Genomic DNA, 15,462 nt, shown 5'->3' on the forward strand with positions numbered 1-15,462 from the left:
CATGTTATGTTCCCCTATTTGGTGGGATTTTCCATGTGTGTAAAATCCCTTGGAAGACTATATTTTATACTTTTTAAGGTGGAAAGTTTTACGAGATAAGTTTGTTAATAAATGATTTCCATCCACATAGTATCAGTGATTCATGCATTGAAATGGCCCTTGCTTTAAAAAATGGTCATATGATTTCATTTCATGTTCTATATGGCTTTATTTCATGTGCATATGTTTCCTCATGAATTCTAACTTGACCTCTCTTAAGAAAGTATGCCATTCTGCATCCTTTCAATAATTTTATTGTGGGGTGTAATTATGACATTCATTTAATATTTAGATTCATCTCTTCCCCACTTAAATATTTTGTCATGCAAAAAAAGAATCATGGCATATCAGCCATTTTTCCTACATCAATTACAACATTTCTTCTATAAAATTCATGAAAAATTCTTCCAACTCTTCATTAGTCATAGAATATTAGGATTTAGTCATCAACATTTTATGATTTCTTTGTTTACTTGTTTCCTTTCTAAAGGACGACAATAAGATAAAAAATTAGTGAAACCTCTAATACCAACTTTTAGTTCTTAAGAACCCAAAAGAGTACAATTATTGCAACTATGGAAATAAATAAAATATAAATAAAGAGTAAGTTATAGAGGTAAGGAAAAAAATGAAGAAAACTTCACACTCATATGTCTTGCTCTTACAAATTTGAATAATGCAAGAGGATATCTCTAATAAATACCAAATATGAGTTGGTTGTATTAATAACATGATAAGGGAGATACATATGAAAGAGGAAAAATTATATTTATAACAATAATGATACAAGCTCTAATTTAGGAATTATGACTCTAATTATATCATTAGACTCTTATTATATCAAAGCATTATTTTTACAAATATAATATATGAGATCACTCAAGCATATACATATAAAATAACTCATGTACATAGACTGTAATATTTATTAAAGATATTGTGGCTAGGTATATGGATCTATTGTTATTTAGGTATTAAACTTTTCTCTTTCTCATGTATATTTATAGTTATAGTTGGTTACAATGATGACCTCCTTTTGTCTCACTATGTTATTATAGTGTCCTATTTGACACTTCCACTGCCTCCCTTTATATTTTTTGGTAATGAATTGTCATTTCAAGGCGGTTATTGGAGTTATCTAAAGTCCTAGAGAATTTTGGGATGATGTCCCTCATGTAAGAAGCATTGAATCCTTTGCTTGTTGTTAGTTGGCCTCATTCAAATGGAAGCATTGAATCCTTTTCTTGTTGTTAGTTGGCCTCATTCAAATGGTTTCCTTTCTCTATCATACATTTTTTGTTCTCCTTGATTGTATCATGTTTTTTGTTAATTTGGTTGTAAGTGGATTTTTCCATGTTAGATGGTAAATCTAAGGAAATTATTCTTCTAGTTTAAACTATCTTTTCAATAGATTGTTCAACTTTTAGAATTGTTTGATCTCTAAAATTGTTATTCTCTATTTTCTTTTCAACATTGAAACTCACAACACGTATGATCTTGTTAAATAAATTTAGATGATCTAATCTCAAAATTGTTCCAAAGGCTTAACCTATAACTTTACTTAATAAAATATTGAACCTAGTTTACTTATGAGTTTGATGGGGTATTAAGCCTAAAATACGATGGTAACTTCTTATTCACCCTCTTATTTTGTAGAAGGGATCTTACTTCTAGCTATCTTGTCTCAAGTATTCCTAAAATTGGATGGTAACTTTTCATACACCCTCTTATTTTGCAGAAGGGATCTTAGAAAATGCATGATGTACATGTGCAAGAAGATAGTTGTTGTGTTTCTACATGTAGTTTAAGAGAACTTAGTTATAATTCTATTGTGATTCTACAAGATGTTGTTTCTCAAATAGAAGAACCATGTCCATTTGGGATGGATAGATCTCCCCATTCTTAGGTATCATGTGTCTAGTTAAATCTTGTTATAATGTGAAATTTGTTATCATTTTTTTTATACTAACATCTATGGGGAATTTGAACATGTGATCTATTGCAAGGAGTTCCTTAACTATGCACTCATTCACCACCTTAAATCCAAAGCCCCATGGATTATGAAATTGAATATAGGTAATGTGATTATTATGTATTTATTTGTCTCTCCTTTTTTACTAACAATTCTAAGCATCAAATTTCTTTGGTGAACTAATTTTCCATAATTTTTTTTATTTTTTTTTAAGTTTCCCAAATTTTTATTTTTTTTCTAAAACTATTCATTAGAATTCTATAGGATAAGATTGTCTTGTTGTAAAAATTTCCTTTTTAAAAAAGTTATATGAAAACCTTAAAATTTTGAATATTTTTACGTAAAATTATTTACATTTTATTATTAACATTTTAAGAATTAGTAAGATTTAATAAGATGTGTACAATTTAATATAAATATAACTCTCTAAGATATTTAATATTATTAAATAAGTATAGTAAGATTTTATAGTAGAAGACCATAATTCTATATTAAAATATAATACATAATTTTAATTTTAATTTTTATGTAAATTAATAATTTATTCCACATTTTAAAAATTGGATAGACATTTGGAACCAACTAATCCAATATGATTTATCTTTAATAATTTTAAATAGACAAAAAAAAATAAAATAAACATCTAAATCATTATTTTAAAAACATAATTACATATTATAAAAATAATTATATAAAAAAACTAATTAATAATGATTGTTTTCTTAGCTATGAGATTGTAATGCACAATATCATAAAAATAGTCAGCAATTTTTTTTCCGAAGTATTTGAATAGTGCTTTTATAATGGAAATATATTTAACATAAAAGTATTTGAATAATGCTTTTATAATGGAAATATATTTAACATAAAAGTGTTTGAATAGTGTTTTTATAATGAAAATAGATTTAACAAACAGCAGACAGCGAGACAAATTTGCTTTGGCTGAAACCAGGTCTGGTAGCCTGTCGTCCCCAATACTGTCATCGGTTATGGATGCCACTATAGCTCCTTCCGGAAAGAACGGGATGGCAGAAACCTCAAGCTCTGGAAGTGATCCATTGCGCAGTGGAAAGGCGGCAGCTCCACACAAGAAATTCACTCAGCTTGCCTTCATGACTGCTATTATGGAGAAGACCATCAGCACCCTGGGAACAATGAATTTCGTTTGGGCTACTGTCGTTCTCCTTGGAGGCTTCGCGCAATCATTAGAAAGTATATGTTGAAAATATAATCTCAACTGCGATGGCCGATATCGAATATCGGCAAGTCGGCATATCGGCAAAATGAAGTGAAGGCATTATAAAGGAGCCTTTGTGTTTTGCGATAAGCGAACGCCGATATCGCATCGGCAAAGTCAAAGTGAAGGAGTTATGAGGAAGCTCTTATGTTTGCGATGAGCGATCGCCGATATCGCATCGGCATTTCGCTATCGGCAATGTCATGAGGGTCGAAGTTTTTGACATGAGTAAAGTTGCGATGGAGTGGACCCGATGGCTTCCCAAAACCAAATTGCATAATGTTTGAAATTCACCCGACGGCAAATATTAAATGTTGCGTGGAGTAAATCTAAGTTTTGGTTGACCATACGTCTTAATGAAATGTCATAGTGGTAGGTAAAATATTAAAGTTTTACATAGAGTTCGTAAGTTTTTTTTATGAGAAGGTATGGGCGTATGTACTTATTACATAAATTCTGTATGGGATAGGTGTATGTAATTAATTACTGTGTTGACCATTGTTTCATGTATGGCACACGGGAAGTTTAAGTGCGTGTTCACAGTAGAGTAAAAAGAGTGGTGAAGCGAAAACCAAGTGTTGTATTGAACACACAGCAGTGTGTAAAAAGAGAACCAGGGGATGTAATTTTGGAGTGATAAGAAAACCTTGTGTGGTTTTTGTGCACAGCAGTGCAAAGAAGAAAATGGTGAAGCGAGTTTTTGTAACTCTGTAAGTTTTGTTTTTACAGCAGCATGTAAAAGTATTTTACACCAGTGAATGTGAATTTTGTTTACAGCAGTAAACTTATGTAAACTTTTGTTACAGCAGTAAGTTGTTTTTCACAGCAGTGAATATGAAAATGGTTTTACAGTGTTAAATCCCTCTCAGTAAAAGAGGATGAAGTTTGTATCGGTTTTTAATGAATAGAAATTTCTTATGGTGAATTACTCTGTTTCTCTGAGTGAATTTTTTTTAAGTCTTCTGTGCATAAAAGATCCTGGAGCAAAGGGAGAACAGAGCATTGCCTCTGTGTGCTTGTTTATTTGGTTTTTGGTATTTTCCCCATTTAAAACAAGAAAAATACCCAACAGTGGTATCAGAGCAGGCTTAGGCTCTTGAAGGTGTTCAAGAAGCTGAAGGGAGAAGGTTGCTGCTGCAGCAAAACTTCTCAGGCAGACAGAAGACTCAGACATCAAAGGATTCAGTCAAGGAATGGCCAGCACAAGCACTGGTATGGGTTTGTTTAACACCCAGCTCCCACAATTTAATGGGAAGAACTATGATTATTGGTCAATAACTATGACAGCCCTGCTTGCTTCCCAAGATTTATGGGAAATAGTTGAAGAAGGTTTTGAAGAACCAGCAGATGAAACTGAGTTCAATGCATTAACTCAGGGAGAGAAGGATCTGCTTAAGAACAATAGGAAGAAGGATTCAAAAGCCCGTGTGTTGTTGTATCTACCAGTAGACCAGAGTATGTTTCCAAGGTTAGCAGCAGCTAAGACAGCCAATGAAGCATGGCAAACCCTTAAGACAGCCTATCAAGGCATGGAAAGAGTGAAGACAGGAAAATTACAATTGTTGAGAAAGGATTTTGAGAACTTGAACATGAAGGAGTCAGATAACATTGACTCATTCTTCACTCATGTGATTGGTGTAATCACACAAATGAGAACTCATGGAGAAACCATTGAAGATAGAAGAATAGTGGAGAAAATATTGAGGGTCTTACCCTCAAGGTTTGACGCCATAGTCACCACCATTGAAGAGACAAAGGATCTCTCAAACTATTCAGTTGATGAGCTACATGCATCACTGATAACTCATGAGCAGAGGTTGAGTAGGAATGAAAACTCATCTCTTGAGCAAGCCTTCAAGACCCAGATGTCCTTTGGAAGAGGAAGAGGTCAAGGCAGAGGAAACAAGAGAGGAAGAGGCAGAAGCCAGAACAGAGGTGGAAGGAACAGCCCATCAAATGCACAAGGAAGAGGCAGCAATCCAAATCAGAACCAAGGTCAAGGCAACAGCCAACAAAGAGATCAACATCATGCTCAAGGACAAAGGTATGATAAATCTAATGTTCAATGCTATTATTGCAAAAAGTATGGACATTATGCTAGTGATTGTAGAAAGAAACAGCATGATATGAACAGCAGACAAAATGCGAATGTTACAAGAGAAAACAACAGTCAAGAAAATGTACTGTTGGCTTGTAACATGGCTGAAACACATAGTGAAGACATATGGTTTTTAGACTCAGGTTGCAGCAACCATATGACCGGAAACATAGCCTTCTTTTCTACCCTAGATAAAAATGTGAAATCAGAGGTCACACTAGGAACTGATAGTAAAGTGTCTGTTATGGGAAAAGGAGAAATAAAGATATTTTCAAAGCAAGGAGAAAGGAAAACCATAGCAGATGTCTACTATGTCCCCGGAATGAGATGTAACCTCTTGAGTATTGGACAGCTTGTCCATAAGGGGTACAATGTTTTCTTTAAAAATGATGTGTGCACCATCATGGATATACCACCCAGCAAAAGATGCATTGCTGAAGTAAAGATGACAAGGAACAGGATGTTCCCTCTACGGATCAGGGCAGACATGAAGAACAGAAGGGAAATGGCAGCAGTCACCCAAGAGGCCTTCCAGAGCGTGCCAAAGGATGAAAATTGGTTATGGCACTTGAGATTCGGGCATCTCAATTTTGGAGGCCTAAACTTATTGAGCAGAAAAGGAATGGTAAAGGGATTACCATTGATAGAGAAACCGGACAGCCTATGTGAAGGCTGCATTTTGGGAAAACAACACAGAGAAAGTTTTCCATCAGGGAAGAGCATAAGGGCAAAGACACCCTTAGAGATTATCCACTCAGATTTGTGTGGACCAATGCAAGCTCCATCGTTAGCTGGCAGCCTATATTTCTTGACATTCATTGATGATTGTACAAGAAAGACTTGGATATATTTCCTTAAAAACAAAAGTGAAGTGTTTGAGAAATTCCAAAATTTCAAAGCACTTGTGGAGAACCAAAGCGGGCTGCATATAAAAGTTTTGAGAACTGATAGAGGAGGTGAGTATATCTCCAAGGAATTCCTAAGATTCTGTAGAGAAAATGGAATTCATAAACAGTTTACAACTCGGTACACCCCACAGCAAAATGGAGTTGCTGAAAGGAAGAACAGGACCATCATGGATATGGCGAGGAGCATGTTGAAGGCAAAGCATTTGCCAAATGAGTATTGGGCTGAAGCCGTACATAGTGCAGTTTATATACTGAACAGGTGTCCTACAAAAGCAGTCATGAACAAGGTGCCAGAAGAGGCATGGAGTGGGAGAAAGCAAGGAGTCACCCACATGAGAGTTTTTGGGTGTGTGGCCTATGCACACATACCAGATCAGCTAAGGAGGAAGTTGGACAGCAAAGGGGAGAAATGCATCTTCATTGGATACAGTGATGAATCCAAAGCCTACAGACTGTACATTCCATCTACCAAGAAGTTCTTTGTCAGCAGGGATGTTCAATTCATTGAAGAGGAAGCTTGGGATGGAAGCATAGAGAAAACAGTTAATGTCAAAAACTGTTTGTCTCATGATGAAGATGAAGAGGAGGTGGTTGAAATACATCCCCAAACAGCAGCGCCAACACAAGGACAGCAAGGTACACCATTGAGGATTAATGAGAGTGCTTCTCCAAGCACACCACAAGGAGGAAATTCAAGTGCATCTTCAAGCACTTGCACACCAAGTGAACGAGGTAAGAAGTTTAGAAATCTAAGTGAAATTTATGAAGAAGGAATGAATTCCTTATTTGCCTTGTATTGTCATGTTGATGATCCTATTCATTTTGAAGAAGCTATTAAAGATAGGAAATGGATAGAAGCTATGAATGAGGAAATTAATGCCATAGAGAGAAACAAAACATGGGATTTGGTTGAGTTACCAAAAGGCAAAGAAGTCATTGGTGTGAAATGGGTCTACAAGACCAAAAGCAATGCTGAAGGCAAGATTGAAAGGCATAAAGCAAGGCTGGTTGTTAAAGGCTACAAGCAGCAGTATGGAAGAGATTATGAGGAGACTTTCGCACCGGTTGCAAGGATGGAAACCGTGAGAGCAGTGTTGTCCATAGCAGCACAAAACAAATGGAAAGTCTACCAAATGGACGTGAAATCAGCATTCCTAAATGGAGTGTTAATGGAAGAGGTCTATGTGGAACAGCCTCTCGGATATGAGAAGAAAGGTGAAGAGCACAAAGTGTGCAAATTGAAGAAAGCTCTTTATGGGCTGAAGCAAGCGCCAAGAGCATGGTACAGCAGGATAGATTCTTATCTAATGGATAATGAATTTGACAAATGTGAAGGAGAACCCACAGTCTACATCAAGGAAAAGGATGGTAAAATTTTAATTGTTGTCTTGTATGTAGATGATGTTATTTTCACTGGAAATGATATTTATCTTATTGAGAATTTTAAATCAGTCATGAAGGATGAATTTGAAATGACTGACATGGGTTTGTTGAGATACTTCTTAGGCATAGAAGTAGAGCAAAATGAAAAAGGAATTTTTATATCTCAAGCAAGATATGTAAATCAAATTTTGAGCAGATTTAAGATGGAAGAATGCAAGGCAGCCATCACTCCCACAGTGATGGGATTAAAGCTCAGCAAAGAGGACAGCAGCAAGGACTTTGATCCTAGCTTGTACAAAAGTATTGTAGGCAGCCTTATGTATTTAACAGCAACTAGGCCTGATTTAATGTATGCTGTTAGTTTAATTTCCAGGTTCATGGAGAGGCCAAAGGAGGCACATTGGCAGGCAGCAAAGAGAATTTTGAGGTATGTCAAAGGTACCAAAATGTTTGGCATATTATATAGTGTCTCAGAAAGTTCAGATTTAATTGGTTACACTGATAGCGATTGGGCTGGAAGTGTAGATGATCGGAAGAGCACTTCCGGTTATGTTTTTAATATGGGTTCAGGAGCCATTTCATGGGCTTCTAAGAAGCAGTCCATTGTAGCATTGTCTACAGCAGAGGCTGAATATGTGGCAGCTACAGCAGCAGCATGTCAAGCAGTGTGGATGAGAAGAATGTTGAGAAGCTTAGGCCAAGAGCAGGCAAAAGCGACAGTGATATTTTGTGACAATAGCTCAGCTATTGCGTTATCAAAGAATTCAGTGTTTCACAAGAGAACGAAGCACATTGATACAAGGTTTCATTATATCAGAGATTTGGTAAGCAATGGAGAAATCAGCTTGCAACATTGCAGCACTCAGGAACAGGTCGCAGACATCTTGACAAAGCCATTGGATCAGAAGAGCTTTGAATTTTTGAGGAAGTGTTTGGGTATGATTGAATGCCCGACAGTTGAAATTAAAGGGGAGTGTTGAAAATATAATCTCAACTGCGATGGCCGATATCGCATATCGGCAAGTCGGCATATCGGCAAAATGAAGTGAAGGCATTATAAAGGAGCCTTTGTGTTTTGCGATAAGCGAACGCCGATATCGCATCGGCAAAGTCAAAGTGAAGGAGTTATGAGGAAGCTCTTATGTTTGCGATGAGCGATCGCCGATATCGCATCGGCATTTCGCTATCGGCAATGTCATGAGGGTCGAAGTTTTTGACATGAGTAAAGTTGCGATGGAGTGGACCCGATGGCTTCCCAAAACCAAATTGCATAATGTTTGAAATTCACCCGACGGCAAATATTAAATGTTGCGTGGAGTAAATCTAAGTTTTGGTTGACCATACGTCTTAATGAAATGTCATAGTGGTAGGTAAAATATTAAAGTTTTACATAGAGTTCGTAAGTTTTTTTTATGAGAAGGTATGGGCGTATGTACTTATTACATAAATTCTGTATGGGATAGGTGTATGTAATTAATTACTGTGTTGACTTGTGTTTCATGTATGGGACACGGGAAGTTTAAGTGCGTGTTCACAGTAGAGTAAAAAGTGTGGTGAAGCGAAAACCAAGTGTGGTATTGAACACACAGCAGTGTGTAAAAAGAGAACCAGGGGATGTAATTTTGGAGTGATAAGAAAACCTTGTGTGGTTTTTGTGCACAGCAGTGCAAAGAAGAAAATGGTGAAGCGAGTTTTTGTAACTCTGTAAGTTTTGTTTTTACAGCAGCATGTAAAAGTATTTTACACCAGTGAATGTGAATTTTGTTTACAGCAGTAAACTTATGTAAACTTTTGTTACAGCAGTAAGTTGTTTTTCACAGCAGTGAATATGAAAATGGTTTTACAGTGTTAAATCCCTCTCAGTAAAAGAGGATGAAGTTTGTATCGGTTTTTAATGAATAGAAATTTCTTATGGTGAATTACTTTGTTTCTCTGAGTGAATTTTTTTTTAAGTCTTCTGTGCATAAAAGATCCTGGAGCAAAGGGAGAACAGAGCATTGCCTCTGTGTGCTTGTTTATTTGGTTTTTGGTATTTTCCCCATTTAAAACAAGAAAAATACCCAACAGTATAGACTTCTGGTTCGTCACCACAATATTGGTGGTAGAAGGTCTTCGCATCGTATGCCGACGCGGCGAGCTGGCGACCCAAGCGGCGACATGGCGGTCATGGTCTCCCGATTTCAGTCTCACATTTCTGTATGTGTATTCGTTGTTCATACAAGAGTTTTCGGCTGCTGCATGCATCGGGTTGTCTGCTATGCTCGGATTAGTTTACAGATCCTTTCTCTGGCAATCGCCAATTAGCCCCACCAAACAGAGGAAAATGTGGCCCTTGAAGTTAGAAGACTATGGCCTCGACAATTCTCAGCTCCCCGTGGTTCGGCGTTTTTTACATGATACATATTGTCGATGCATGAATGGAAGCGTTTTCGACGGCTTGAAGGTGGATTTTGTGTCATACAGCGTGGAGCTGCTGCAGTCCAGAGAACATAACGATCAGCTGATGGGTGCTGGACTACTACGCGCGCTTGCAATTAACTATCGCTTTCCAGAGGAGACTTTGAGGGCGATCGGAACCATGCGAGATACGGTGGAAAGGCTGATCGAGATGCTGAATTGGGACAAACCCCACGAGCAGGAGATTCGAAGAGCGGTTGCGGAGATCATCTGCAAATTGGTGGAGATACCCCGGAATCGCATTCGGGTGATGGCCATTCCTGAATCCATCGAATCCATAGCCTCGTTGTTGTTGTACGAGGGTCAGTCCTCAGACTCAGATTTCAGCGTGCTGGGGCTAGGGATATTGAAAATCTTGGCCAACGACCCCGACAGCTGCGCTAAGATCGGAACCAACAAAGGGCTACTTCGCAAGATTACCGAACTCGAAAAATTAGATTCCGACGTGTCGGAATCGGCAATCCTAATGCATTTGAAAAGCCTGCCGATCAAGCGGCCGGCAAGTCTTGATCCGAATTTATAGTCGGTTTCTGAATTTAAAGTCGGTTTCTAGTGATCAGGTTTAGATTTCTCTCGCTTTTAATTAATGAAAACGAAACACTGCAATAATTAGTATATGGCGCTGTAATTGTGAAATCTTCCATTAGCCTGAATCTACAAACAAGTTATAGTCATACTTAAAAATTCCGGATAGATAGGCTACGCGTTTTTCGATTAGTGAAAACAAAAGCGTTGTAATCACCAAGTTTATCGCGTTGTGATTCTGCATTTAGTATTACATTAGTTTCCAGTTTCCATTGTATTGGATTTTGGAGTAACAATGTTTTGTTAAGAAAAAATACCGTTGTTCTGGATTTAGTATTACATCAATTTCCATTGCATTGCATTTTGTTGTAACAAAGTTTTGTTAAGAAAATACCGTTGTTTGATGCACACTAATGGTCTGCTGATCATAGAAAATGTATTTTGCTGTTTGCAAATTTTATCTTTGTAATGTATTTTAGCGGCTATGAGCATTGTATTTTGCCGTTTGAAATATTTATTTGTATAGTTTTTTCATGTTAAAAAAAAGAAGATTTAAATTTTTTTTAAATGATTCATTCAAAATTATAAAATAAAATTATTTTATTTAAATAATATATAACATTATTAAAAATTTGAAATTTTAATAGAAGTATTACAATCATTAACCAAAATTTCATTTTAAGATAAATTTCTAATTTTAAAATTTTATTTTAAAGCTACATAATTTATGATAAATTTATTAAATAGCCGATGATGCAAATTTTTTTATGTGAGAGTCTTAAAATGGACATGATTAAAGAGTTAGAAGAAAAAGTTAATAGCGGCCTCACTATCTGGCAGGTAAATTAGGTATCAAACCAATTAAAGATGAAATGGAAAAATTCATAGAATTAGACCATGAGCGTAACAAAAGGGCCTTGAACCTTATAATCTTCGGTTTGAAAGAGGAAGTAGACGAGGATACTTTAGCCATAGCCCATACAAAATTACATAACAGATTACAAATTGAAACAACATGTCTCACAGAAGCAACAAGGTTGGGGAAACTAACTCAGAATCAACGAAGGCTGATCCGAATAAGGGTGAGCTCTACTAATCATAAGTATGACATAGTTAGTAAAACCTCAAGCCTAAAAGGAATGAGAATATTTATAAATGAAGATCTCATTCCAGAAGATCAAGCAGAATTGAGAAAGGAGGTTCAAAAGGTAAAGGAAGCTAGGAAGGAAGGAAAATGGGAAATAATCATAAATACAAAAGCCGTTATTCGAGATAGAAACCAAAAAGATAATAATAAATAGCAATTCAACATGCTCCGGATTCTTTCTTGGAACTGTTGGGGCTTTCCATGGAACAAAGGCCCCAAGCTAAGTTGATCTTGAATGATGTTGATATTATTTTGCTTGTTGAAAATTGGGAGCATGAAGAATCTAAGGCCCCTATGGTCTACTTGGAATAAGTAATCCTCCCGTAGAGGCATTGGGGGTATAACTTGTTACATTAAGAAGAACATCTCTCCCCATGCTAGGATTTATAAAAACGACCTTTACAACCAGTATAGTTGGACAATACTGACATTTATGATAAAAAGACCTACATATCAATCTATTATTCCCCCCCCCCCCCCCCCCCCCATCAATTCTAACTTCTATAAGAAAAAGAATTTAGATAAAAATTGTCCTTACAATGGTTTAGAGAATGATATTTCTAGCTTAAGGAATGAAGGCAATATCCTTTTAATGGGTGAATTTAATGCTCGAACTTCAAGCAACCAAGCTATTCTTCTAACTAATCATTCCAAATCTAATCCTCTTTAGTTAGACAAAGACCTTCCTCTAGCTAGCCGGTACAAAAGGATCTCTAAAGACCTTGAGGAGAATTTGTTAGCGTCGGAGCTAGTCAAGCTCTGTAGTGGTCAGGATCTCATAATTTGCAACGGTCTAAAGAAGTGGCCCAATTCTAGCCAGATGACCTGCATCCATGGGCTTGGTAGCAGCATGGTAGACTATGTTATATCCGATCTCCCTCTATACAATGAAATAACAAATTTTGACATCTTAAACGACCACGAGCCTCACTTTGATCACAGACCTTTACATATAACTCTCAATTTTGTCATGCATAGAGATCCCATAGAAGATAATCCTTCTAGCCAAAAGTAGTTAATCTTTGATATAAATAAAAAAGATCACTTTCTAAATGAATTAAAAATTAATTTGCTTCCTTTATCTAGTATAGGCAACATACAAGATCTCTATCATAATTTTACTACCACCCTCTCATATTCTGTTAACAACTTCTCAATTGAAGTTTCAAGTAATAAAAGAAATAGCTAAAGGAACACATCGCATGACAAAGATTGTAAAAGTGCGAGGAGAGCAATTAAGGAAGTTGTTGATGAATCTCTTAAAATTGGCAAGATAAAAATATACAAATCCCTAAATAAAAGGAAAAAAGGAAGTATATTTGTAAAAGACAAGAGAATTTCTTACACCTCTCTAAGGTAACTCCTATGAAATTCTGGAGGCAGATTCTAACTAGGAAAACTAAAGATAATATTAAAATTTCTTTACACGGCTAGAATTCCTATCTTAAAAAGCTTTGTGAATCTCCAAATGTCATGGATAACTTTGAAACCCTACTCACAACGAAAGAAGTTTTCTCATTAGAAGACATTGATTTTGGGGTTAATCGTTTGTTTAATGGCAAAGCTAAGGACATTGAAGGTTACCAAGCAGAAATATTAAAAACTGGACGTCCTGTCCTCATCCCCCACATTCACAAGCTTTTCAATCAAGCGGTCAAGCAAGGGTTCCCTAAACCTTGGTCTCAAAGCCTCATTATCCCTATTTTTAAAAGTGGGGATACAAATAACCCCTCTAATTATCGGAAAATTATGATCAACCCTCTCCTAGCCAAGTTATATGGTATTATTTTGGAAAGGAAGTTGTGCATATGGCTTGAAAGTGAAGGTAAGCGGGCTAAAGGCCAAGCGGGTTTTAGAAAACAACACTCAACAACAGACCACCTCGTTAAGCTTAAGATCATTGTGGAGGAATGCCATAATGATAAATCCAATCTCTTTTGTTGCTTTGTGGACTTTAGAAATACTTTCGATATGGTTCCTAGAAACAACCTTTGAAACAGATTAGAAGAGCTAATGGTTCCTTTTGAGTTGAGAGCTACCGCTATAAGGTTATACGAAAATGTAATTGCCAAGTTAACGAGTAATGACAGGTGGTCGAAAGATATTAAATGTAATATCAGAGTTAAACAAGGTTTCCCCCTCTCCCATACCCTATTTGGCATTTACATCGACAAGCTAGAAGGTTTTTTAGAGGAAGCCGGATGTGCTGGCATGATCTTAGCTGGGATAGTCATCATCCTTCTTCTCTACACTGACGATATTTTTCTTCTGGCAAGGTTCCCATCTGATCTTGATAAGCAACTTATACTTCTTAAGGTTTTTTGCTCTACCATGGGTATGATTGTTAACACTGACAAAAAAAAAGTTATGATTATCAAATCCAAGAAGGACACTTATGTTAATTTTATGTATGACAATAGTAACTTGGAGAAAGTGTCTTCCTACAAGTACCTGGGAATTGATATTCATCACAAGCTCAACTGTAACTATAGCATTGAGAAAATGATTAATGGAGGATGGAAATCTTATTTTGGACTTGAAAATAATTGTAAAACGACAAACCTCGTAATGTGGAATAGAAAGAAGTTCCTCTTTGAAACTTCATTCACTCTGGTTATCTTATATGGATGTGAGGTTTGGGGTTGTAGCATCTCTAGAGAATCCTGGAGAAAGATTGAGCAAATCCGAAAGCATTTTATAACGAATAACCTCAAAATTAAAAGAAACACACCCTATCCTATTCTCCTTATATAAGTGGGTCTTTCCCCTATCGAGAGCCTAGCTATGACTAGGCTTCTGTTGTACAAGCACAAACTCAATAACATAGGATACCATAGACTTCCTAAGCTAGCTTTAACTTCCAGCCAAAACCACCTAAGTCTCAAACGAGGTTGGTATAAAGACACCACAGCCTGGTTAAACCATTGGGAGATCGACGAGAATGTTGCATTGCAAAACATTAATAACATTAAAAATAATGTTACTTCTAAGTTCAAAGAAAAAATGTGGTGTGAGAAAGATTTAGCAGCTAAAATAAAATTAAGATATTATAAGGAGGCCATCAACCGCACCTTAGAAGATCAAAAGTATTTCTCTGTTTTAACTAGCTCAAAGAAGAAAATTAATATAGCCAAGATTAGAACGAACTCTCATGACCTCCATAGTAAAACAGGTCATTGGGCAGTTCGTAAAACACCATGGATGGAAAGGTTCTGCCATCTCTGTGAGAATACGCACATCGAGGATGAAAATCAATTCCTTTTAGAGTGCCTCGCGTACAACCACATTAGATCTCAGTTTCAAAATCTTTGTTGCAATACTGACCTTCCTAGCCTTTTATGTTGTCAAAATTACAGTGAGCTCGGGAGCCTTCTCTCCAAGCATTTTGAGCACAAGAATAAAATCTTAAATCAAACTAAATAATTCGTTTCTTTAGGTCCGATAGACCAAAGTTTGGTCTCAGTGGACGTTAACCATCATCATCATCATCATAATCATTAATATATATTAAGTTTAATTTTAAATTAATTATTTATTTATTAATTATGGTATAATGTTTTTGATAGGTATAATTTATTAGTTTACAATTATACATATATATGAATGATTTCAAAATAAAAAGAATTTATTTTAAAATGGATGTATATTTTTATGAGTGTATATTTAAAGAAATTTTTATGGGATTTCATTATATTA

The 15,462-nt window shown here is 36.1% G+C and overlaps 1 protein-coding gene across 1 annotated transcript; it reads left to right on the forward strand.

Annotated features, from left to right (window-relative positions):
- The first annotated feature begins 2,904 nt into the window (after nucleotides 1-2,904).
- LOC149231018 (uncharacterized) lies at nucleotides 2,905-10,617 on the forward strand. Its single transcript, XM_089381514.1, has 2 exons — nucleotides 2,905-3,223; nucleotides 9,746-10,617. The coding sequence occupies exons 1-2, from the start codon at nucleotides 2,905-2,907 to the stop codon at nucleotides 10,615-10,617; spliced, it is 1,191 nt and encodes a 396-aa protein (XP_089237640.1).
- Nucleotides 10,618-15,462: the final 4,845 nt, after the last annotated feature.

This window comes from Pinus tabuliformis, chromosome J, assembly GCF_031772625.1.
Source record: "Pinus tabuliformis cultivar Carrire ecotype Pingquan chromosome J, CPIR1, whole genome shotgun sequence".
Classification (NCBI taxonomy): Eukaryota; Viridiplantae; Streptophyta; class Pinopsida; order Pinales; family Pinaceae; genus Pinus; species Pinus tabuliformis.